This window comes from Vombatus ursinus, unplaced genomic scaffold (genome assembly GCF_900497805.2).
Source record: "Vombatus ursinus unplaced genomic scaffold, bare-nosed wombat genome assembly UNPS02015255.1, whole genome shotgun sequence".
Classification (NCBI taxonomy): Eukaryota; Metazoa; Chordata; class Mammalia; order Diprotodontia; family Vombatidae; genus Vombatus; species Vombatus ursinus.
Window position 1 is genome coordinate 4,693,239 of NW_020955033.1, and position 27,953 is coordinate 4,721,191.

Below are 27,953 nucleotides of genomic sequence, written 5' to 3' on the forward strand. Positions count from 1 at the left end.
GAACAATATATACTTGGTAAGGGAAGAATACAATTGATAATTTGTATTAGTCTATAGAAATAAATATATTCATTGAGAATAAAAATGTTTGGTCTCTGTGAAATCAGTTGGAGGTTACATAAAGAAAGTGGTAATGGAGAGGCAAAATACTTATTACAGCACTGAAGAAACACTTAAAAAGTAATTCATTATTGATATAATATGATTTAATTGAACTCTATAGCTGTGTTCTTTATGGAATCAAGCTATTAAATCCAAAGTAATTGAGTCATTTTACTTGCCTTGATTTTACATCTTCATTAGTAGAAGTTTACTTTTCTACCTCTTAGGCTCTACACCACCACAAGTGGATAGTATATGTGAGAACAATCCCCAAAAGGGAATAGAAGAAACAAGTTAGAGGAAGTGACAAGCATAATTTATTGACTTGTTGGCCTTCATGTTTCATTTTGAGGTTTTCTTTGTAGTAATTTTGTTTCCTGTACAGACAAAACATTTTGCAAGAAAATAGTTGTTGGTATGAGCCCAAAGAAAAAAAAATCAAATTGAATAATACTAATTTGAAATAAAGGGTATTGAAAGGTGTATATCATGAGGCAGGGCCAAGATGGTAGAGTAAAGATAGGGACTTGCCTGAGCTCTTTCCAAAACCCCTCCAAATACATTTAAATAATGACTCTAAACAAAACCAAGAGTGGCAGAACCCACAAAAAGAATGGAGTAAAACAGTTTTCCATCCCAAGAAAGGAAGGTGTGTTGCACTAGGGTGAGAAAGGAGTATAGTCCAGAGCAGGCTGTGCCAACTCAGACCCAGCCCCAGCAAACCAGGAACAGGTCTTGGGATGACTGAGTCAGTGGCAACAGTGGAAATTTCTAGACTTCTCAGCCCGCAGATGGTAAGGGAATTGGACAGTGAGTGAGAAAGAGATTTATTGGGGTTCCTTTGCTGACACCAGGGGCAGGACTCTGTCGCATTGCCTAGACTTGGATCTGGGTCAGAGTCCTGGGTCTTAGTCCCAGTGTGAGAAGGAGCAGCAGCACAGCAGAGCTTGTGACCACAGGGGAACAGAGACTCTGGTTACAGTTGCAAAGTTGAAAAGAGTGCTTGTGGTCGTTCATAAACTAGTGCACAGTACAAGAGAGTAGTAAACACACCTCTCCCAAGATCATACTACCTTGGAAGAACCAAAAACTTACATGTCCCCAGAAATACCTCTGACAAAAGCTGCAAAAAAAAAAAAAATTGAGACAGTGCCCTCCACTTGGGAAGCAGAGTCCCACTTATGCAGAGAGTTAAAAGTCAAGAAATAGGCTAGAAAAATGAGGAAACAATGGGGAAAAAATCCTGACCATAGAAAGTTATTATGTTGACAAGGTGACATTTATATGGTGACAAAAACACACACTGAAAAGAAGACAATAAAATAAAAATTCCTTTATCCAAAGCCTCAAAGAAAAAAATGAATTGGTCTCAGGCCATGAAAGAGCTGAAAAAGGATTTTGAAAATCAAGCAAGAGAGGTAGAGGGAAAATTGAGACAAGAAATGAGAGTGATGCAAGAAAATCATGAAAAAAAGAGTCAGCATTTTGCTAAAAAAGGCACACACACACACACACACACACACACACACACACAGAAATACAGAATAAAATGACACTAAAAAACAGAATAGGCCAAATGGTAAAAGAGGCACAAAAATCAAAGAAGAGAAGAATGTTTTGAAAAGCAGAACTGGCCAAATGGGAAAAAAAAATTACTAAAGACAATTCCTTAAAAAATAAAATTGACTAAATGGAAAAGGAGGTACAAAAAACTCACTAAAGAAAATAATTCCTTAAAAGTTAGAATTAGGCAAATGTAAGTTAATGATTTTTGAGACCTCAAGAAACAATCAAACAAAATCAAAAGAATGAAAAAAATAGAAGAAAATATGAAATATCTCATTGGAAAAACAAACTGACCTGGAAAATAGATCCAGGACAGAGAATTTTAAAATTACTGGACTACTGGAAAGCCATGATCAAAAAAAACAGCCTAAACATCATCTTTCAAGGAATTATCAGGGAAAATTGCCCTGATATTCTGGAACCAGAAAGTAAAATATTAATTGAAAGAATCCACTAATTATCTCCTAAAAGAGATACCCAAACGAAAACTCCCAGGAATATTATAGCCAAATTTCAGAGCTCCCAGGTCAAGAACAAAATACTGCAATCAGCCAGAAAGAATCAATTCAAATATCATGGAGCCATAGTGAAGATGATCCACAATTTAGCAGTTTCTACATTAAAAAATCAGAGGTTTTATAATATGATATTCCACAGGACAAAATGATTATAACCAAGAATCACCTACCTAGCAGAACTGAATATAATCTTTCGGGGAGAAAAATGGATATTCAATGGAATAGAGGACTTTCAAGCAATCCTGATGAAAAGACCAGAGCTGAATAGAAAATTTGACTTTCAAATACAAGATGCAAAGGAAGCATAAAAAGGTAAAAAAGTAAAGAAAAATCATAAGGGATTTGATAAGGTAAAACTGTTTATATTCCTATATGGGAAATTATATTATTAACTCCCCAAATCTTTCTCATTATTAGGGCAATTAGAAGGAGTATATATAGACAGAAAGCACAGGTGTGAGGTGAATGTGATGTTATGATTATTTTAAAAAATAAAATCAAGAGAAAGAAGACTGCATTGGGATAAGGAGAAAGGGAAAATTGGAATGGGATAAGTTATCTGACATAAAAGAAGCCTGAAAGAGATTTTATCCTGGAGGTGAGAATATTGGAAACTGAGAGGAGAGTACATCAGAATGGCCTCAAAGAGGGAATAATATATATACTCAGTTGGGTGTAGAAATATATCTTATCATAGAGCAAAGTAGGAAGGGAAGGGGATAATGGGGGAACTGATGGAAAGGAGGACACTTTGGGGAAGATAAATGTGAGAAAGAAAAGACTTTTGAAAATGGATCGGGTAAAGGAAGAGAGAAACTAGGATAAACAGGAGAAAATAGGATGAAGGGAAATAACATAGTTGGTAATCATTACTGTGAAAAAAATTACCATAAGTTTCTCTGATAAAGACTTCATCTCTCAAACATATGGAAAATTAAGTCAAATTTGTAGAAATAAGAGCCATTGCTCAATTGATAAATTTATATCAAAGGATATGAACAGGCAGTTTTCAGACAAAGTAATCAAAGCTATATATAGTCATATGAAAAAATGCTTTAAATAACTATTCATGAGTGAAAAGCAAATTGAAAAAACTTTGAGCTTCTACCTCACACCTGTCAGATTGACTAATATGACAGAAAAGGAAAGTAACACATGTTGGAAGGGATGTGTGAAAATTAAAATACTAGTGTACTATTGGTAAAGTTGTATACTGATACAAGCATTCTGGAGAGCAACTTGAAACTGTGTTCAAACCATTCAAACACTTTGACCAAGCAATAACACTACTAAATCTGTATCCCAAAGAGATAAAAAACAAAAAGGAAAAGGACCTATGTGTACAAAAATATTCATAGCAGATTTCTTAGTGGCAAAAAAGAATTGGAAATTGAGGGGATGTCCATCAATTGGGGAATGGCTGAACAAGCTGTTGTATATAATTGTGATGGAATATTATTGTGTTTTAAGAAATGATGAGTTCAATGCTCTCAGAAAAACATAGATAGTCTTACATGAACTGATGCAAAGTGAAATGAGTAGAACCAGGAGGACATTGTACACAGTAACAACAATATTGTATGATGATCTACTATGAATACTTTAGCTATTCTCAGTAATGCCATGATCCAAAACAATTTTGTAGGACTTATGACAAAAGGTGATGTCCATCTCCAGAGAGAGAACTGGTGGAGCCTGAATGTAGATCAAAGATATTTTTTTCTTTACTTTGTTTTTTGTGGGGTTTTTTTTTGTGTTTTCTTTCACAAAATGACTTACATGGAAATGTGTGTTGCATGACTTCACATGTATAACCTCTGTCAAATTGCTTGCCTTCTGAGTGAGGGAGGGATGGGAGGGGGTGAGATAATTTGGAACTCAAAATCTGAAGATTAACAAAAGGAAAGGTATATATCAACTGAAAAATATACTAGGTCTTAAATGAATCTTTTTTATACCATTTAGGCATACCAGTTCCAAAAAGTAATACACACACACACACACACACACACACACACACACACACAATAACAACTAAATTAAATAAGGTAAAGATAGGCCAATAAATTCTCAGGGTTTGGCAAGGAAAAAAAAACAAAAAACAAAACTTGACTGAACTAGAAGAAAATTTTGAACAGTACCCAAATCATGATGGAAATAACAGTCCTGTTGGATTAGATTTTAGTTTCCATTATAAAGGACAAATGATGGCATGACTCTAGGACATTGGATCCTTAGGTCTTTGAGCTTTTCTATTGTGACCCTTTGCACATTTAGCTAGTCCTCTGTGCCTCAATAGTGGGTATACAAATAGTGAGACATGTATAAATTGTGTTATTCAAAGAGTGCAAATGCAGAGTGAGTCCTCAATAAATCCTGTTGACTGAGTACAAACAATAGTGGAATAAGAGAACAGATCTCGTATTAAAAGACAATGTAGTGGCAGAAGTTTTGTTCCCTACTAAGTGCTGCCACAGGTAGCATCAGGACAGACTATGCGATGTATTAGTACCCCCCTCCCCCAAATGCTAAAAGATCTATAGCAAAGCTTCTAGGACTTTCTACAGACAATCTATGTAAGGCTAAAGGGAGATATCACAGCATGGAAGAGCAGTTAGATGACTAGCCTTGGAGTCATGAAGACATGAGATGAAGTCCTTTTCTTACCCATGCTAGCTACATGACCTTCAACAAGCCTCTTATTTCTCAGTATTGAAGACAACTCTCTGAGACTACAGATTATAGTCCTAAATTCTAGACTTTCATTGATAGAAGTTTCCATAAATCAATGAAATCATACATCCTGGGAGAACATAGACATTAATTATACTGCACAAGAAGGCTGGAATGAACTTGTGAAATGAATTTGTTGTTGTTTCAGGCATGTCCAATTCTTTGTGGCCCCATTTGGGGTTTCCTTGGCAAAGATATGGAAGTGGTTTGCCATTTCCTTCTCTTGCTCATTTTATAGTTGAGGAAATGGAGGAAAACAGGGTTAAATGATTTGGCCAGGGTCACACAGCTACTAAGTGTCTGAGGCCAGATTTGAATTCAGGTCTTCCAGACTTCTGACCCAGCACTCTATCCATTGTCCCACCTAGCTTACATGTGAAATGAATACTTGAAGTGATAAGAACACATCCATTTCAGCATTCAAATATTCAGGTTTTCAGAGGGGCATAAATATCTATCAAGAACCAATCACTAAGATGTTCTAAAAAATTTCCTATTGCCTACTTTGATTCTTTTGGATAAACACTTTGAGCAAAGGAGGGATATAGTCTTAATGAGCTAAAAATGCCTAATTTTCCCTTTATTTCTTAATGCAGTTGGTAGTATAACCAAGTCTCAGTGGAAATAGTCCAAAAATTTCATATCACATATTTTGAAGAAAAAACATGAAAGCATTGTCGACTGCAATTCTATGGGAGCAGTGACTCCTGAAAGATAATGAGATAAGTCCACAAAGAATGAATGGTACTGAAGACTGACTCCCTGAGATGAACACCTAACCTCTTTTGAGAATCCAAGTTTAAAAAAAAAGAAAAATGTCTCTTTTGAAGAAGAGGAAGATCTACTTATATCAAATCTTTGTTCACATGTACTTTTTGAAGTAAAAAAAGGATCAGCTGTCATTGACAGGGAAGGACTTTTAAATAGTTCACTTACTTGTTTTGCTGAATGAAATAAGATGATTACAATATAATAAGCATGTTTAAATAGATTTAGTATTTCAATTAAAATTGTTTTAACATTCGAAGATAATGGTAAAAAGAAGTATTATAGTGAAAAGAGCACTAAATTTAGAGGCATGAGACCTGTGTTTAAATATTACTTATTTTATCAGGTGGACCACAGGCAAGTCACTTAATATCTTTGAGACTCTTTTAACACATCCTTTAATATATATTAATATAATAACAATATTCTATATAACCCACAGGGTTGTGAGAAAAATGGTTCACAAATTTTGAGATTATATAAATGTGAACTACCACAAAGTGTGGCATACAGGATTGAGAATCTGAGAGATAAGAAAACCTGAATTCAAGTCCTATTCCTGAAACACACATAGCTGTATCACCCTGGGATAGTCACTTAAGTTCTCTATTTGACCCAGACAAGAGCAGTTAGGTGACAAAATGGATAAAATGGTGGGCCTAGAGTAGGGAAGACTTACCTTTCTGAGTTCAAATCATACACTTACTAGCTGTGTGACCCTGGGCAAGTCACTCTACCCTATATGCCTCAGTTTCCTCTTGTGTAAAATGAGTTGGAGAAGGAAATGGAAAACTACTCCAATATATTTGCCAAGAAAATCCAACATGTGGTCATAAAGAGTCAGACATAACTGAAAAACGACTGAACAGCAACAACTGACCTATCCAATTCTCTGGGGAAATAAGTTATAGAGAAGGTGCAAACCTGTATTAGAAGAAGTAGATTCCTAATATGGGAGTTCCCTATACCAAAGAAATCACAGGCCCTGTTCCTATACTTATTCCTATCAAGATTTTAGCTCCTATTTTCTAAATCAGATTGCATTACATCTGTCTTGTCATTATTTTTTTTTGCAATGTTTAAAAATTTATAAAACTGCTTTCGCCAATGATACCTAAGCATCCCTGATAACATAAGTTTGGTAGAAAGGCATCTTACAAAGAGATTTTCTTCTTAAAAAATCAATAAATCTTTGGTTGTTATTTGATTTGTTTGATATTTAAAGGATTTAATAAAAGGATTTGTTCTGTGAAGTTTGGATTTAGTCAAAGAGCCACACTTCATGTAGCCTCAAGGTCACAAGTTTCCCACCCCTGAATAAAATTCCAAGATGTTAATTTATTTCAATCCATGTGTGATCCACTTTGTACTTGAATCACAATCTGTTTTGCAATTCACACTAAACTTAAAAGATCTCTAATGGGAGTGAACCCCCTTTTTCCCTAGGTATCTCATTTTAAATAGCTCTAATCATGAAGGTGTTTTCTTGTAGATGTTAGTCCTTTATAGTCAGGCCTGAATACCCATTGTTTTTATATCTTCAGTTTTGCACTGACTTGGCTCAGTACCTTGTGAGTATGGCCATATGTTGGGACACTTTAAAGATACACATTGATGAAAGGCCATTCATTTGAAGGAAAAAAATGTATTACACTACTCACATTGTCAAATCTCAAGTAATATTGTCCTAAGGTGTAGTCATTTGGAAACACTATGCACGTAGTTCAGAATGGCTAAACCAATTCACAGATCTGCCAATAGTTCATCAATATGTCTATTTCTCCAAAAGCTCCCTAACTTTTGACACAGCATAAGTCTATAAATCCAAAATGATAAAAAAGGAAAGAAAAAAAAGATCCATAAAGAAGAAAATATTTATAAGAGCTCTGTTGTGATGGCAAAAAAACTGGAAACTATGTGGGTATCCATCAGTTGTGGAATGGTTGGATAAATTGGAATAAGATAGTACCACAAGAAATGAGAAAAGGGATGGATTTAAAGAAACCTTTGTATGAATTGTATAAAATCCATGTAACAAATGTAGGAGTTTGTTTTGCTTGACTATGTACATTTGTTACATGGTTTTATTTTTCTTTTAAATTGGGAAGAGATGAGAGAGAGAAAAATAGATGCTTGTTAATTGAAAAAGAAAATGAAATTAAAAAAAAGAAACACCATGTGTAATCACATCAACTTTCTTTTGCTCAAACTTAAATTTTTGTCACTGAAAATCCAACTTCTCACCTTTGCGGTATGTTCCTTTTTAGCTATTAGAACTAAACATGGACAACTCTGTAGGACATTACATTTCAAAATAAAAGTTGATGCACCATTTGATTGAAGTTGCTTTATCATGGATAAGAAACTGACATCCAGTCTGGAAATCAGAGGAAGGAGAAAGTGGGCTTCTTTGAATGAAAAGATTGGAACACAAGGATTTTGTTTTGGGAGTAGACTTATTAATATTTGAATAAATGAGGTCCTTGATAGCAAAATCTTCACATCTGCAGGGAAAACAAAACTTTACTATAGGGTAAAATGAAAAAACTGAGGGGGTCAAAGAGCAATAAAATCTTATAAAATGATATGAACTGACAGGAGAAAAAAAACCCACAGATGATGTTTTCATGGGCATGTGAACGGAAATGAATTTACTGGGGAAAATAATTCAAACTACATGTGTGAAATGGCAAGCTTTAAGATAACCATTTATGATACTCTAAAGGAATTGAGGAGTCATGCTGAAATATTTCTTGCAGACCTTGGTTTAATTTATTGTTACAACCCTCAAACCAGAAATATTTTTTTGCCATTACCCAGAAAGATAATGTGAAAACATACATACAACACATTTTCCTGACCTTTGAGAAAACTGTATGTCCATCATAAGTGTCATATATTAAATGTAGTTCCATTGTGATCACCACTCCTTAAAATAGATATAATAGAGGTGAAAGAGGTCCAAAGGAAAGCAACAAACATGATTAAGGGAATGGACATTGAACATGCAAAGACAACCTGAAAAGATGAGGACTTTTGACTCTGGACAGGTAACAACTAAGAAAGGGTATAATCAAAGTCATGTACAGTTTGGAAATCTGAGTACAGACTCATTTAATAAATATTAGGATCCTAGATAGGAAACTTTTGAAGCTTAAAAGTACTCTGATTTTAGGGTTGGTGAAAGCAAGCATTACTTTAGACACTGGACTTATGGAACTCATTACTCTAAGTCTGAAAATATAGTTTCAAAACAAAGTCATGAAACTGTGAAAATGTTTATGACACATAATGCTTAATGAAGGGATGCTAAAGCTATCCAGGAGTAGTTGTTCATTTTTTTATCATTGACGTGGATAGGTAAATCATTTTCGTATGGCCACCTTCGGAAATGGGATATAAGACCATATAGGTGATATCTCTGAACCAACGTGACAATATGAAAAGGTGAGTGAACAAACTAAAGTGAACAAACAAAAAAAGATAATTGATTTATCTTAGTTTTATCAGAGGAGAAAAATAGTTGAAAAGTTATACATTTGTTAAATGAATTAAAAGACTTAAAGATAAGCAATTTTATTCATTCTAAAAATGATAAATTGTTTAGAGCTTTAAACTGTTTTACAATATTTATTCTTATGAAGGCACAATTTCACTTAGTCAGAAATTTATGGAAAACATTTGGATTTAGTTATTTATCTTAACACATATATGTTAGTACTGCCCTTAATGTGGACTTCATAATGACTGCAGTATCTTCCTTCATAAATAGTTTTTATGAAATAAATATTTAGCTTCATCATATGTTATGTTCTACAAAACTTATGTTATTTTTTAGTCAGCTAAGTGATGTAAGAGAGTGCTAGATTGGAATCAGAAAGACCAGAGTTGAAATCTGCTTCATGTACTTACCAGCTGTTTGACCCTAGACAAATCACTTAACCTAACTCAACCACAGTTTTTTTTTACCTGTAAAATGGGGATAATAAGAGTACCTAATTCACAAGTGATTGTGAGAAAGTGTTTTACAAAGCTTAAGGCACTATATAAATGTTAGCTATTAGTATTATCATTATGTTTGGATCATAGTATATTGTTAGAAAATACATTTCTGAAAAATAAATTACAGTGCTTTCAAATGGCTTCTTTCTCTACTTAACTTTTTTTTCAAACCAGGGCAATGCTTTGCCCTTTGTTTCATAGTATTTGCCAAAACTTTTATTTCTCTTTTAATTGTTTCTCTCCTGCCCCCCCTCGTGAAATGCATTGTAGCAAGTTTTATTTTTCAATAATTTTGGACCATTTAGTCCTTATCTATTCAAAGAACATATTTCTAGAACATAAGGAGTTAAAAGTAGAGTGACTAGTTCACTCAAAATTGCCTTATTAGGGACAAAGTTTATTTATCTTACACCAGAGTGAATTATGGAGTTGTATTAATGTAGCAAAAAGAAGACTGAGCTAGGAAAGACTTGAGTTCCAATTCCTACTCTGACATTTTCCTAGCTGTATGACCATGCAATTCATATAAGATTCTGAGATTCAATTTGCTTACCTGTAAAATTAGGTAATAATACTCTCATTATGTATATCACATAGTTGTTATGAGAAAATTAAAATGCTGTAGAAATGTTAAATAACATAGCATATACCTTTTGTAGAAATAGAAAAATATTAATTTAAACAAAATAATTCAAACCCTTTTCAGCACTTTGTAAATGCTTGCTGATTGATTTCTCTGTTTTAAATTATTTTAAAAATTATATTCTTATTAGCTTGGATTGGTACTTAATGGTCATTGGCTAAGTAGGTGGAAACAGTTATCCTAATCAATTTTTTGTGCCTACTATATATCCCACACTATTCTAGTTGTTAATGATACAGACAAAAATGAAATGATCCATGCACTCAAAGAGATTACATTCTATTGGTGGGATTCAACATGTATTATTACTAGAGGCTATAAGATGCATGGCTGCATAACTGGTTGGAAAAATTGGGGAATTTTGGCACCTTGGACATTCTGCTTGCTTCTATTTATTTCCACACATATTTCTTTCTGACCTTCACAGCATCTCTTGTACACATTTCCTTCTCTCCATTCACAAAGTTAACACTCTAGTTCAGGCCCTTAATCCCTCTCACCCAGACTACTATAGCCTTCCAATAGTCTCTCTGCCTCCACTTTCTTTCCACTCCAATAACAACAAAACAAGCAATTTAATGGCCCAAGTTTCTTTTCAGGACCTATCTGTGAACTAATTCCACTATAAATAGTTCAATAAATACTGTCCTGGCCCATCAATGATTATAGTAAAATACAGAGTTGGGAATGTCCATTCAGTAACCATTTCTCTCAAGGTCAAGTTCATTGGTTTTGTTTTATTTTTTTTTATCTTACTTATGTGCTATCTATAATGCTTAAGAACATCTTTGTGCTGAATATATATACACACTGCTAACATTAAAAAAAGAAATCTTACATTTATTTTTCATACCTTGAAGATTTTAAACATAATCTCATAAACTGAGAATGTTTTTTCTGCTCGTGTCCAGTCCCAAGTGGTTACCTTTAAAATGAGAAAATTACATGGTAATATCATAATTATTAGAAATATAATTCATTTTTAATTCCTCTAATTTTTTCTCCACAAATCACAAAATGTTTATTCATAGAGACCTTCACAGATTAATTTTGTCCTGCCTTTTTGCAAAAATGCTTACAGAAATCAGTATGTTTAAATCTTTGTTTCTTTAATTACTACTTTTTCTTTCTCAATTTCCTTTCCCACACCTTCAAAAAAATACTTTATCACTTGTCATTGGCAAAAGGCCTAATGTGTCTACATATTTCATTTTATTCTTTGAACACTTTAAAAATATTTTTATTTATTTTGTTAAATATTTCCCAGTTACATGTAAAAATTAAAAATAATTTAATAACTTGAGTTCCAAATCTCTCTTTCCCTTAAGATTCTCCTTGAGAAGGCAAGTGATTTGATATGGATTATACATGTGAAGTCACCCAAAATATATTTCTAGATTAGCCATGTTGGAAAAAAATAAAACAATGTACAAACTATTAAAAACAAAGAAATCAAAGTAAAAAGTTATGCTTCAATCTGCATTCAGAATTTATCAGTTTCTTTCTCTCTGGAACTGGATAGAATTTGTCATCATGGGTCCTTTGGAATTGTCTTGGATCATTGTCTTAATCAAAGTAGCTAAGTCTTTCACCATTGATCATCTGTACAATATTGTTGCTATTGTGTACAGTGTTCTCCTGGTTCATCTCACTTCATTTCATATCAGTTCATGTAAGTCTTTTAAGAATTTTTCTGAAAGCATACTGCTCATGATTTTATAGCAATAGGATTCCATCACAATCAAATACCACAACTTGTTCAGCGATTCACCAATTAATGGACCTCCTCTTGATGTCTAATTTTTTGCCACCACAAAAAAGAGCTGCTATAAATATTTTTGTACAAAGATGTCTTTTTCCCCTTTTCTTTGATCTGTTTGTGATACAGACCTGGTAGTAGTATTTCTGGGTCAAAGGATATGCACAGTTTTGTAGCCTTTTGAGTGTAGTTCCAAATTGCTGTCCAGAATGCTTAAACCAATTCACAACTATACCAAAGGTGCATTGGTGTCCCAATTTCCCCACATTCCCTCTAGCATTTGTCATTTTTCTTTTCTTTCATGCTAGCCAATCTGATAGGTATGAGGTGGTTCTCTAATCAATAGCAGTTTAGGGCATTTTGTCTGCATATTTTAAATGCATATTTGGAAGGCATTAAATTTCCTAAGTACTTCAGAAACAACAAATAATGATGTTTCACAAATCCTCTGTGAAGTTTTAGTTTTCTTCCATTTGTTCCTTCCCTCCCTTTCTCTTTCCTTTCTTTCTCTCTTCTTCCTTCCTTTCCCTGGTAAACAAAGCAAGGAGTTATAGAAGAGTTCATCATGAAGTGACCAAACATAAAGCTTTCTCTATTTAAGAAAACTATTTCTATCAAGGGCTCAAAAATATTTAATTCATGAAAATCAATAGTTTTTTTTTTTCTCACTGTGGCACCATTAGTACATCAATAATTTGAAGATAATTATCTTATGTACAGAAATACTTTACATCTCATATGAATATGATTTTAGTAGTCTAGAGATTGGTCAAGGAGTCTAAATTCATTTTCTATTCCTTTTTTAGGGCTCAGAGAAGACTATTAAAGTTAGAGCTAACTCAGATTCTATTATTGGAAGGGTCTAACTTATAATTTCCATTTGAAATAGCATTTTGATGGTAGTTGGGTTTCTAGGACAGCCCAGAAAAAGCTGATTTAACTCACAATTGACCTAAAGTATGGTATTATAAAGATAATACTATGGTAGCTAACCATCATGCATAGATATCAAATGCTTTTCAGGTTCCAGCTTTGTATAACAATCTTATATCCATGAAGGACACATGTTTCAACTTTATAACAGCAGGCTCCTCTCTCCCTTCCATAACCTTTCAAAAACAGAATCAGGAAGGGAAATGATGAGGATGACCTATGCAGGAGATTCCTGCCCATTTGGCCCTAACAGATCTAATGGATGCCTTATGTGCTTAGAAATCAAATGACCAGGGTAGTGAATTTTGCTGATACCAAGATGCCCCTTGTTAGGCAGGATATGCTCTCTCTGTAGAAATGCTTTATTTGGTTAACTAATAACAACAGATATACTTTAAATGCAAATTAAAACACAAGGCTTGTTTGATATTTTCAATTTGCCAGACAAGAATATGATTTAACTGGGTATGGAAAATAATTAATATTCAAAATAAGTTATATTATATAATGCAAATAGAGAAGTTATTTTCTGGCTGACTGACCAGTTTGTTAAACTGACCAGATTGTTAAACTTTGATCTATACTATTTCTATGGAAATTTATCCATTAAAATAAAATACTTGTTTTCCTATTCTTTTTTTAAACATATTTCTTATTCTATTTGTTTCTTATTGCCTCAGCTTTGTACCCTGAAGCTAATTTAATAAATCCCCTTAAAATTCTCCTCTGGCATGAATTATTTATAAATGTACTGATTAATCAGAATTCGAGCTACTAAAATCATTGCACATACTTCCTTTGTTCCTCCCTCCATGCACTCTTCTATCTAATGCTCAGACACAACATTAATAGATGATGTTGCTCTGATAGCATCTCATTATGTAATTTTTATGTTCTGATGGCCACCATAACCAAATCCTGAGGTGACAGGTTGAACATTATCATTGTTTCTAAGGTTTGCAATGTGAAAAATAGTACTTTCAGATTTTTCATGGGTTATCAAGATTAAGAAAAAATACTCAGGACAGTTCAATTCCAGGGTGAAAGCTCTTTAGGGAAGATTTTAGACTCTTTATTTAAATTATTTTCCTTACATTTATGTTTTTCTTTTTAAAATATTTATTTTAATTTTATATAATATAATATTTAATTTTATATAATATAAATATATAATATATATAATTTATATAAAATATAATTTTATATAATATGATATAAATTTTATAATAATAAATATTTCCATAACAGAGTACAATAAAAAAGATGATTGAACATGAAACTGCAAATCCATTATGTGCAACTTGCTATTCCTTTTGAATAGGTAATAAAGTTATCATGTAACTTTCTTTTTCTTTTTTCCTTCCTCCTATCATATTTAGTCTCTTTCTCTCTCTCTCTCTCTCTCTCTACTTTTCTTCTTTTTCTCATTATTTTCCTCTTTCCTTCCTTCCCCTTCTCTTTCTTGTCTTCTTTCCTTCTTTTACAGAATCATACAATTCGAGAATTGGAAAGGAGGTTAGGAGACAGCTAATCCAAACCATACCAGAAAAGAATCCCTATTTTAACATATCCAGCATGTAATTATCCACCCTATGATTGAAGACCAATAAGCACAGGGAAACTACCACTTCTCTAAGTAGCCCATTATGCTTTTGGCAGTTCCATTGGACATTTTTTCCTGACATGAAGCCTATCATTGCCCCTTTGCAACTTTCACCTATTTCATTGTTCCTGGTTCTGGCCTCTGGAGCCAAAGAGCAGAAGTTTAATCTTTCCTCTATGTGATGGGCCTTCAGATACCTCATGATATCTATTTTTCTGAGTTTTCTAGTTTCCTGGCTAAAATGACCAGTTTGTTCAATTGTTCCTCATATATGTTATTTCTCTTTTATTTCTATTTAGTCTGGATCTATGATTTCATTATTTTGGGAAGATCGTAAGGCCCTCTGGAATTCCACCAATGGAGGATGGCAACTCTTTTCCAAATTATGGTCTTGGAGAATTACCTGAAGCACTGAAAAACTAAGTGATTTGCTGACAGTTGCACACTTAGGACGTCTCAAAAGCAGGGCAGATATCTAGGTCTACCCTACTTCTGCGGCCAGCTTTTCTTAGGCTACACTACAATGGTTCTCATCTATTATTTAATAATAGAAATAAGTTGAGTATAGGATCCATTTCTAAAGATTAGGCCAAAAAAATTAGTAAAAATAAAAGTGTAAGAAAATATACTTACTGGAGGTGCCAGAAATTTATAAAGGGAAGAGCCTCTCAGTGCTAAAAACTTTGGTGTATACTTCCGATCTTGAAGGGAATCTTGTTCTCGTTCTTCAGTCCAGCCCATGTAGACTATCTGGCAGGAAAATTAATAATGTTGACTAATGTCATATGAGCTTATCTTTATTAGAATTTGTTATGCAAATATGGTAAAGTAATTCTAATTCTAATTTTTTACTAATCACTTTCAATTAAAATGATAAAAATAGCCACATGTTGAAAATTATTTTTTCTGTTGCACATGAGAAGGATGCCCATTATAAAAACAAAAATGTAGACCAACATTTTCAAACATTTTCAACCTGAGATCAGAATAGTTTGAGAATTCCTATAAGGACAATATAATGAATGAAATGAAGGCCTGTTACATATGCTCTCTTTCCCTGAGGTTTTCTGTATTACCTTTCTGTCCTCCTCATTTGAAGCTGATAGACTCCCTTATCACAGTATGGACATGAGATACTCAGATAAATGATGATTTTGCTTATCCTAGATGAGAAACTGCTACATTATTTACTGCTTTTAAATTTAGGTAGCAAGAGGGCTTAGGCCTGAAATTAATTTCATTGGTGTGGTGAACTCCCAGGTGAGGAAACTTTTTTATATACCTTTGGCATCTTCTCTTCAACTTATAGTCTTAGAGTTTGCCTAGAGAACTGAAAAGTTAAGTTACTTGCCCAGAGTCAAAGAGCTGCTATAGATCAGGGGTAAAACTTAAATCCAAGTTGTCCTGATTTCAAGGGCAGTTTCCTATACACTACAGTATGTTGCTTCTTAAACTAATATTGATATATTTCTGGCAATGAAATAACTGAAAACAAACCACTCTTTTTTTTTCTCTCCATGTGACAGCTATGAATTGTTTGTGTAAAGCACTTTCTAAACTTGAAAGTGATGTAATAATGTCAGTTATGATTTGTAGTATGTAAACTCTTTGAGGACAGGAACCATATTTTTGTTTTTACCCTTTTCCATAACCGTACTGCTTAGCATAATGCCTAGTGCATACTAAGCACTTAATAAATGCATACTAAGCACTTGATTTATTGTTATTACAATTATTATTAACAATGTCTCCCAGAAGCAGCACATTCTAACGATCCAATCTATCACTTAACAAGTAATTATTGAGGTGACCAGTCCTATGTTGCATAAGAGGTAGATAGAACAGAGCAATCTACAAGCCACATGAAAGGATGCTCATGTAGATCATTGATCCATGGGCCAAATGAATCATGCCACCACAATGATAAAATAAATGAAAACTAGGTATTCTGTGATGCCTCCATGTTCAAGGGAATTCTTAGCTAAAATGTGTTTTCCTTCAAGTAATTTGCAATTCAAAGAGATTGAAATTCAGTTCTATACTCCAACCCAGTTACAGCCTCACTATGCTAAGGTGGAGAATTCCTGGGCTGATTCTGAAGATAGGCAAACAATTGTCAAAAGATGAAACATGAGGAAGAGGGGCAGAGTCAAGATGGCAGAGAGAGAGTTAACAGTTTTGCCCTACCTCCCTTCACATCCTCCCCTACAAAAATTTTTAGAGTACCAGAATAAAATTTGATGTGGAAAGCCAAGAAAAAGTCACAGTGAGTCATTTTTTTCAGCCCAGGGCAGCTTAAGAAGAAAGAAAAAGAGATCTGTAGACACTGAGTTGGGGGATGGCCAGGAGCGTAAAAACAGGTGAGTGACACCTGGCAGCTTTCTCATCCATTTCCCAGGTCTGGGTCATAATTCCAGGGTGAGAAAATGGGCTTAGTATTGAGGGAGCAAGGACCCTATCTGTGTAAGGAGCAAGGAACAGATTACAGGAAAAAAAAATAGCTATGTGACTCTGAGAAAAGAGTGAGGAGTCACTTTATTCCCACACATAAGCCTATAGTGCAATAAACCAGGGCAGGAGGAGAAAACCAATGTGGATACAGCAATTCACTCATTCTGAACCCACAGAACCTTTCAACAGGGTAACTGACTATGTCCAGCAACAATCTATAAAAACCAAATCACACTCAAGTTAACAAACACAAAATAGGTCAGGAATGTTCAGAGTAGGCAGGCCTCTCCCTCTCTCACTTTGGAAGTACAAAAAAATCTACAAGTCCCCAGACTGAGGAATGAAAGCAGAAGAAGGATATAAAAGATAGGACAGAAGCTCAGGCCAGGCATCCTCCCAACCTCCAAAGTGAGCAGAAACCAATACTAACTTAAATTCCAAAGTCAAGAAATAGACTGGAAACATGAATGAATGACAACAACAAAAAATAACCTGGCCATAAAAACTATTATGGTTACAGGGAAGCTGAAGCCATAAACACAGAAGACTATGATCTACAAGCAAAGCCTCAAAGAAAAATGCAGATTGTACACAAGACCAACAACATTCCTAGAAGAGTAGAAAATAGAGGTAAGAAGGTAGAGATAAAAAAGCAAAAAAATATTTTTAAAAATCAAATAAGAGTAGTAGCACATAAATTGGAAAAAGAACTAAGAGCTAATTCCAGAAAATTATGAAAAGAGAACAGTGTGATTAAAAAAAAGGTACAAACAACACCAAACAAAGTAAATCCTTAACAATTAGACTTGTCCAAATGGAAACTAATGATTCTATGAGACATTAAGAAACCATACACCATCAAAAGACAAAAAATAGAAGAAAATGTGAAATATCTCAAAGGAAATAGAAAAAGGAAAGATAATTTAAAAATCATTTGACCACCTAAAAATCATGAACAAAAAAAGTCTAGACATCATATTTCAAGGAATTATAAAGGAAAGCTTACTAGATATCTTAGAACCAGAGAGAAAAGAAAAAAACACATAAAGAAACTACCAGTCACCACTTCAAAGAAATCTCAAAATGAAAACTAGGAATGTTATGGCCAAAATCCAGAACTCCTACATAAATGAGAAAATGTTGCAAGGAACCAGAATGAATGGGCATAGTATTGAGGGAGCAATTACCCTTGAGGTACAGTCAATATCTTATAAGATTGAATAGATACCACTATAAAGGAGCAAAGGGTTTGGAATATGCTATTTCAGAAGGCAAAATAGGATTAAAACTAATAATAACCTGTCCAGCAAAATGGAATATAATCCTACAGGAGGGAAATTGATATTTAATGAAACTGAGAACTTTCAAACTTCCTGATGAAACACAAAACAAAACAAAGCAAAACAGAACTTAACAGAAAATTTAACATTTGAACACAAGGCTCAAGAGAAGTATAAAAAAGTAAATATAAGTGAGAAACCATTAATAGCTAAACAAGTTTAAACTATGTTACCTACATGGGAAGGTGATTATGCAATCCCTATGAATTTTATTCTGACTAGGGTGGTTAGAGGGAGTCTACTTAGACAAAAAGTATTAGTATGATTATACTATTTTGGGATGTTCTCAATAGAATAATGGAAGGGTGAGAAAGAGGGATGCACTGAAAGAATGATGAAGTGATGGTAAAAAATATCTCAAATGATGGGTCATGAAAAGAGGAGTTTATTAAAAATAAAAACTGCAATACTGGAACTACTGCATGAAATTCATAATTTTTCCACAAAGCTTTAAGATACTGTTTGGTTAGGCAAGGTAATGTGGTGATGAGTCCTATCAGTGGAAAAAAAAATAGAGCAATTAGTTATTGAATATGGGAAGTAGGACCTGGGTATGTTAACAATGAAGTAGAGAGTGTCCATTGAACTGAGTGAAATAGAACGGGGTGAGAGATGCAAGAAAATAACATAGACCAGTTGACAATGTACAGAGTGGAAATAAATGACAGGCAGTGAAAATGAAATAGGAGTGTATCTAAATGTGGGTCCTTAGAGGTAATTCCATGTTGAGCATAGGATGAGTGTGTTATAGGGCAATGCGTGGACAGAAAACTGTGTCCTGCAGACCTGGGAGGAAAGTTACCAGCTTTGGACATTTCCCTAATCCCCTAGGTGCAATATCAACATTCTGAAGACTATGATATAAATATCTGATTTTAATGGTTTTTAGAGTTCCTTATATCTGTATAAGGAAGGTTAATGCCTAACACCTCTTAACATAGTAGGAGCTCAATGAATGTTTGATAAATGAAATAGAGTGGTAGGGGAGAAGTCAGTGAACATAGTTTGATACCAGCATAATTATCAGCAGGTGGGATATGGATTTGAATTTGTGTGTACTAGGGTGAAGGCACAAGGAAGAAGTGGGCTGAGGACTCTAACACATGGGAGGTCTGTTTACATTGTTATTTTTTAGTCTATTTCATGTGAGCATTTTGCATCCCTAATTAAATTATAAGCTCCTTGAGGGTATCTGCTCCACTTTGCCTAGAATCAGCTTCCTGTTGGCATGTTGGATGGGGAAACATTAGAGAGTATGACAGGATCTCTGTCATATATGCTTAATCAAATTGAATGTAGTTTTGCATGAGTTTGAAAAATGATCTAAAAAGAATGGTAATAAAATGTGGGTTGGAAGATCAACATTTGTTCAAGAATGGAAAAAATTTGAAGCCAAGATGGCAGAGTGAAAGTAGTGGCTTGCTTGAGTTCTCTCCCAAACCCCTCCAAATACCTGTAAAAAATGGCTCTAAACAAATTCAAGAGCAGCAGAACCCACAAAAAGACAGAGTGAATCACATTTACAGCCCAAGACAACCTGGATGGGCAATCAGAAAGATCTATCATGCCCGGCTGAGAGAAGAACTCATTTTGGTGTGGGTGAATGGTCAAAACAGGCCTCAATGAACCTGGAGCAGGGCTCAGAGGACTGAATCATGGGCAGCAGTGGCAGCTTCAGACTTCTCAACAGAAGAATGCCAAAGGCAACTTAGAAGGTCAGTAGGAAAAGTCTGTGACTACTGTAAAAGAGAAGTGTGGTCCCAGTCCCAGCCCCAGCTGTAACCCTGTGGCAGCAGCTGCTTCCAGAACTTCCAATCCACAGACTGAGGAGCAATCAAGTGGCTGATCAGAGGGGGATTGCAGGGATCTCTTTGCTGGTGCAGGATTCTCTTGCTTTGCCCATGCTTGGATCTGGGTCACAGTTCTGGGTGGCAATACTGGGCCAAAGAGAAGTGCTGGCATGGTAGAGCTCATAGTGTTGGTGCAGAGGGAATCCTCCACAGTTTCAAGTCAGAAAAGAGTTCATGTGGTCACTTATAGACCACAGCAGAGTCCAGGAAAGGAGTAAACCCCTCACTCTTGATCATACCACCTTGGAAGAACTGAAAACTTAAAAGACCCTAGAAGTATCTCTGAAAACAGCTCCACAAAACCCCCTGAAGCTTGGGATAGTACATTCTCCTTATTGGAAGCAGATCCCCACCTTAACAAAGAGTTTATAAACTAAGTAATTGGATGGGATCATGAGCAAACAAAGGCACAAAAAAAAGAGCATAGAATCTTTCTTTGATAACAAAGTAGATCAAAATATACAACCAGAAGAAGACAACAAAGTCAAAGCTCCTACATCCAAAGCCTCCAAGAAAAATATGAATCAGTCCCAGGCCATGGAAGAGCTCAAAAAGGATTTTGAGAAGCAAGTAAGAGAACTAGAGGAAAAACTGGGAAGAGAAATGAGAGTGATGCAAGAAAATCATGAAAAACTAGTAAACAGCTTGCTAAAGGAGACTCCAAAAATACTGAAGAAAATAACACCTTAAAAAATAGCCTAACTCAAATGACAAAAGAGGTCCAAAAAGCCAATGAGGAAAAGAATGCCCTAAAAAGCAAAATTTGCCAAATGGAAAAGGAAGTCCAAAAACTCGCTGAAGAAAATACTTCCTTTAAAATTAGATTGGAGCAATTGGACTTGATGAGAAATCAAGACATTATAAAACAGAACCAAAAGAATGAAACAATAGAAGACAATGTGAAATATCTCATTGGAAAAACAACTGACCTTGAAAATAGATCCAAGAGAGAGAATTTAAAAATTATTGGACTATCTAAAAACCCTGATCAAAAAAAAAAAAGCCTAGACATCATCTTTTAAGACATTATCCAGGAAAACTGCCCTGACAGAAGGTCCAGAATATCAAGGGAACTAATGAATAGAAATGCAGGGGAAGGTGGCCTAGCCATTCCAGATTTTAAATTGTATTATAAAGCAGCAATCATCAAAACTGCTTGGTACTGCAAAGAAATAGAGTGATGGATCAATGGAATAGGTTAAATATGCAAGACACAGTAGTCAATGACCATAGTATTATATTATTCAATAAACCCAAAGACCCCAGCTTCTGGGATAAGAACCCATTCTTTGAAAAAACTGGGAAAACTGGAAAAGAGTATGGCAGAAACTAGGCATAGACCAAAATCTCACACTATATACCAAAATAAAGTCAAAATGGGCTCATGATTTAGATATAAAGGCTGATACTATAAGCAAACTGGGAGAGCAAGGAATAGTTTACCTATCAGATCTATGGAGAACAGAAGAATTCATGACCAAACAGGAGATAGAGAACATTACAAAAAGCAAAATGGATAATTTTGATTACATTAAATTGAAAAGTTTTTGTACAAACAAAGCCAATGCAACTAAGATTAGAAGGAAGGTAGAAAATTGGGAAAGAATTTTAACAACCAGTCTCTCTGATAAGGGCCTCATTTCTAAAATATATAGAGAATTAAGTCAAATTTATAAGAAAACAAGTCATTCCCCAATTGATAAATGGTCAAAGGATATGAAAAGACAGTTCTCAGATGGAGAAATTAAAGCCATTTCATAGTCATATGAAAAAAATGCTCTAAATCACTATTGATTAGAGAAATGCAAATCAAAACAACTCTGAGGTACCACATCACACCTATCAGATTGGCCAACATGACAAAACAGGAAAATGATAAATGTTGGAGAAGATGTGGGAAAATTGGAACACTAATGCATTGTTGGTGGAGTTGTGAAACAATCCAACCATTTTGGAGAGTAATTTGGAACTATGCCCAAAGGGCTATCAAAATGTGCATACCCTTTAACCCAGCAATAGCACTTCTAGGGCTATATCCCAAAGAGATCATACAAATGGGAAAAGGACTCACATGTACAAAAATATTCATAGCAGCTCTTTTTTTCTGGTGGCAAAGAATTGGAAATTGAGAGGATGCCCATCAATTAGGGAATGGCTGAGCAAGTTGTGGTATATGAATGTGATGGAATACTATTGTGCTATATGAAATGATGAACAGGCTAACTTCAGAAAAACCTGGAAGGACTTGTATGGTCTGATGCTGAGTGAAGTGAGCAGAACCAAAAGAATGTTGTACACAATAACAGCCACGTTGTGTGATGACTAATATTGATAAACTTAACCCTTCCCGGCAATACAAGGATCTAAGATATCTCCAAAGGCCTTGTGATGGAAAATGCTGCCCACGTCCAAAGAAAGAACTATGGAAGTTGAATTGCTATTTTTTTCTCTTCTGTTGAGTTTTGTTTCCTCTTTCTGTTGGTTCCTCCTATTGGTTTTAATTTTTTACTTACATCACTAATGTGAAAATATGTTTAATATGAATGTAAATGTATAGCCTATATCAGATTGTGTGCCATCTTGGGGAGGGTGGTGGGGAGGAAGGGGGGGATTTTAAACTCAAAAGCATATGGAAGTGATTATTGATAAATCAAAATATATTAATAAAAAAAGAAAAAAGGAAAGAAAACTACCCTGATGTTCTAGAACCAGAGGGTAAAATAGAAATGGAAAGAATCCACCAATTACTTCCTGAGAGAGGTCCCTAAAAGAAAACTCCTAGAATATTATGGCCAAATTCCAGAGTTCCCAGTTCAAGGAGAAAATATTGCAGGCAGCCAGAAAGAAACAATTCAAGTATTGTGGAAACACAATCAGGATAACACAAGATTTAGCTGTTTCTACATTAAGGGACCACAGGGCTTGGAATATAATATTCCAGAGGGCAAAGGAAATAGGATTACAACCAAAAATCACTTACCCAGCAAAACTGACTATGATCCTTCGGGGGAAAAAAATGAACATTGAGTGAAATAGAGGACTTTCAAGTGTTTTTGATAAAAAGACCAGAGCTGAACAGAAAATGTGACTATCAAATACAATACTCAAGAGAAACATGAAGAGACAAACAGGAAAGAAAAATCATAAGGGACTGAGATGTTTACATTCCTGCATGGAAAAATGATATTTATAACTTATGAGACCTTTGTCAGTAATAGGGTAGTTAGAGGGAAAAATCATATGTATAGATAGATAGATAGATAGATAGATAGATAGATAGATAGATAGATAGATAGATAGATAGATAGATAGATAGATAGAGGACACAGGGTGAGTTGAAGATGAACTGGTGATATCTGGAGAATAAAATTAAGGGGTGAGAGAGGATTATACTGGGAGAAGCAGAAAGGGAGAGGTAGAATGGGGCAAATTATCTCACATAAAACAGACAAGAAAAGTCTTTTACAGTGGAAGGGAAGGGGGGAAGGTGAGAGGGAATGTGTGAACCTTATTCTCATCAGATTTGGCTTAAGGAGGAAATAACATACGCATTCAGTTGTGTATGGAAATCTATCTTACCCTACAGGAAAACAGGGGGGAAGGGGACAAGAGAGCAGGTGGATGATAGAGGATGGGCAGATTGAGGGAGGGGGTAATCAGAAGCAAACACTCCTAAGGAGGAACAGGGTCAAAAGAGAGTCATAATAGGGGGCAGGATAGGATGAAGGGAAATTTAGTTAGTTTTGCACAGCATGAGTACTATGGAAGTGTTTTGCAAGACTACACATGTATAACCTGTATCAAATTGCTTGTCTTCTCAATTAGAGTAGGTGAGGAGGGAGATAGGGAGAAAATTTGGAACCCAAAGTTTTAAAAAAAAATTGTTTTCACATGCAACTGGGAAATAAGATATACAGGAAATGGGGTATAGAAATCTATCTTGCCCTACAGGAAAATTGAAGGGGAAGGGGATAAGAGAAGCAGGGGCAGAGATAGAACAGAGGGCAGATTAGGGGAAGGGGTATTCAAAATGCATGCCATTTGGGATGGGGGAGGGATGAGATGGAGAGAAAATTTGGAACTCAAGATCTTGTGGAAGTGAATGTTGAAAACTAAAACTAAATTAATTAATTTTAAAAAAGAATGGAAAAAATGGCAGTTTATTCACACATTTAAAAAAAATCTAAGTCAAAAATAGACCCTACCCATTATTATGTCCCCTCCAAAGAAGAAAGAAAGAAAAGAAGAAAAAAATGGTCTCTTCATGCTTGCCCAACTATACCAAATGGCAGTTATTATTTTTGAATACAGGAAAAAGATTTCAATAATCACAAGAGGTTTGTATACACAGAATGTACTTTGTAGGAAATTCTTTCATCAGAGAAGTTTTAACTATTAAATTTTGAAAAAAAAACATTAAAAATAGAAAACAAATTTTAAAAAGAATATTGAATACTGAAATGCAGGAAAAACAGAAGTTAAATTTGACAAGTAGGGTATCAGGATATTTTAGTAATTACCCAGAGGATTTTCATTTGTAATATTTTGACTGACACATGATTATGGTTCCTGGGAAATTGTCTACTCTGTCAAGAATTTTTTTTCTGAGTAACCTTTATTATGCTACTGGTGTATACGGCCTTTTTCTTGGTCACTGTTACTATAGCTCACCTAACCATTGTAGATACCACTGATATATAAAATTACTTTTATAGAAGTAGGACTAAGTTACAGATCAAATATCTGTGGGTGATTATATCCATTTATTACTTATTATATTACAAAAACAACCCAGTGAACCTTTAACTGGGGAGAGTTCCTTGTAATGCACTCTAGCCCTTTCTGATATGTTAAAAGGTAAAGAGTTTTCCTTGAAGCATAACCTCTTGCAATATCTTAGCTTACTTATTAAAAGTTCAATTTTTCCCTTTTGTAACTTTTGTGGGAAGTCTTATTATACAGTAAGCTTATCAAGCAGATAACATCCATCTTTCATCCAAGATCGCCAAGTTTGCTGAATGTTTACTAGGGGTTATCTATTTATGTGACCATTGGTGAGTTCTGAATTACCGGCTGTAAATTCATATGTTCATAACTTGGAATCTTGGTACACTGAATATCTTCACAGATAGGTAACACACACACACACACACACACACACACACACACAAACACAAACACAAAATATTTCACTGATAAACTTTACCATAAGGGAAGTTTTATGTATGTCAAGTCAAAAAGCATTTCATAAGAACATATTTTCTGCCACTCACTGTACTCAGTTCTGGGATTATAAAAGAGGGCAAAAGACAGTTCTTACTCTTAAGGAACTCACAATCTAATATAGAAAAGAATATGCAAACAGTTTTATTTAAACAAGACCTATCTTTTAACGAGACATATATGTGTATATATATGACAAATATACTTATATAGTTAGACAAAATATGTGTATATGTGTGTAATGTATATACATATTATATCTCTTTGTGTGTATACACACACATGTATATATTAACACTTTTTGTTTTTGTTTTCATGTTTTTGGTTGTTGTCCTTTGTTCTCGAAGAGGACCAAAATGACATCACTATGCCAGAGTCAAGTTACATTATGTCCAACTATGGCTGATCAGACCAATAGGAGCTCAGAATATTCTACCACGGGTAAGGCACAAATAGCCCATGTGAACATACTGTGTAGATTCCCTAAATTTCCCCATCTTGTGTATCTTTTGAGCTGCTTCATTTCTGCTTTGCTCACAGAATACAGCACCTTTTCTGATAAGAGGATGCCATGCTGGGTGGTCCTGTGCCAGTGTCTCCCATGTCACACACTCAATCCCAAAGTTTTTAAGAAAGACCTTGAGAGTGTCCTTGTATCACTCCTTCTGACCACCATGTAAGTGCTTGCTCTGTGTGAATTCTCCATAAAATAGTCTTTTTGGCAAGTGTACATTCTGCATTCTAACAACATGGTTAGCCCATCGGAGTTGCGCTCTCTGAAGTAGAGTCTGAATGCTTGGGAGTTTAGTTTGAGATAGGATCTCAATGTCTGGTATCTTATCCTGCCAGGTAATCTTCAGAATCTTCCTAAGATTATTAGCATGATATTTTTAGCCATATTGTTAACATTTTTATACATAATTAAAGATAATCAACAGTTGGGTATGGCATTAATATTAAAAACTGGGAAAAAGTTTCTTGCAAAAAGTAGGATTTTAGCTTGTATATGAAGGAAGTCAGGGAAGCAAGGAGGTGACAATGAAGAGAGAGAACAATTAATTGTTCAAATTAAATATGCAAAACATATCGTTCCTGAAGATTCACTACACTCCATAAATGAGAAGCTCACCACCAGCCTACAAACATGAAAACTCATCACAAGCCAAGGAAGACTACTGAGGGCGTTTGTACTTTCCATCCTCCTTGTGGTCTATCCTGATCCTCCCAGTTTTTAGTGCTCTCCTCATATTACTTTGTACAGATTTTGCATTGCATTTTCTGTCTTTATATTGTTTCTTCTAGAAGAGCATAATGCCTCTGAGGGCAAAAACTATTTAATTTTTGCCTTTATATGCATGGTCCATAATACAGTGTCAGTATTTTAGTAGGTGCTTTAAAAATGCTTGCTTAATTGAATAGAATCTTGTAATCTGTGCCATATTCTTCTCTAAAACCAAGATATGAGCTATGTGTTGTACTCCATTTTTATTTTTAATGGCAGCATGATAATACCCCATAGCCATTCTTTTCAGGAGGCATTTGCACACAAATGTTGTAGAATGAGCAGAAGAGACTGATCAACTTTTCAACCTCAGAAATCACTTCCTTGAATCTAGGACACCAAATCTAATTATTCCTTTATCTTCCTATAGTAACTCAATAATATGCATTGCTTCATTTTACATCATTTGCATACTCAATGGAGTCATTTACATCATTTCATGTTTTCATATTTTGGGTCCTCCAAATAATCTGTAAGCTCTTCAAGGGTAGAAACTATACCTCTTCCATTTTTCCTACACTCCCATTGCAAAGAACCTTAGTATAGGCACTCAGTGTACACTTTTAAAATATCACAGAGAATATAACTATGACTAATAAGCATGCTCCCTCAATTCAGAAAAAGAACATATGAATTTTGATAGAAAACAGACATCCTCCTTCCCAAATAGTAAACATGTATATATGAATGTTTTGGAAAAGTAACATGCTATATATAACAAGAAATTATAGCTCAAGTTAGCAGTTCCCTTAGGATAACAGAATTACAGATCGAAGAAATAAAAAAATTTCTGGACCAACCTTATCATTTTACACACAAAAGAACTATGACCCAGAGACATTAATTGACTAGTGTAATACACATATTCAAAATGAAAGAGTTGTAATTCCCAACCAGGTTCTTTGACTCCAAATCCAGATCTCTCTCCATTGCATCAAACTGCCTCGGCTAAATAAATGTGTGTGTGTGTGTGTGTGTGTGTGTGTGTGTGTGTGTGTGTTTCTGTATGCATGTACACACACACACGCACATACAGAAAATAGATTTAGAAGAACAGAAGATACTTTAAAAAATATGTTCCCCAGGCTTTTCATAGTTACATGTAGTATTTCATTTGTGCTTTTATTTTGTGTGTATCTTTATCCATTTCACATAGCTATGTATGCTGTCTATACCTATA

The 27,953-nt window shown here is 34.7% G+C and overlaps 1 protein-coding gene across 1 annotated transcript in view; it reads right to left on the reverse strand.

The window, feature by feature from the left end:
* LOC114031732 (gamma-1-syntrophin) overlaps positions 1-27,953 on the reverse strand; it is a 488,334-nt gene that overhangs the window by 117,267 nt on the left and 343,114 nt on the right. Inside the window, exons 12-13 of the mRNA XM_027846876.1 lie at positions 15,261-15,377; positions 11,186-11,257 (exon numbers count right to left, since the gene is read on the reverse strand). Coding sequence (XP_027702677.1) covers positions 11,186-11,257; positions 15,261-15,377 — 189 coding nt within the window. The remainder of the gene's footprint in view (positions 1-11,185; positions 11,258-15,260; positions 15,378-27,953) is intronic.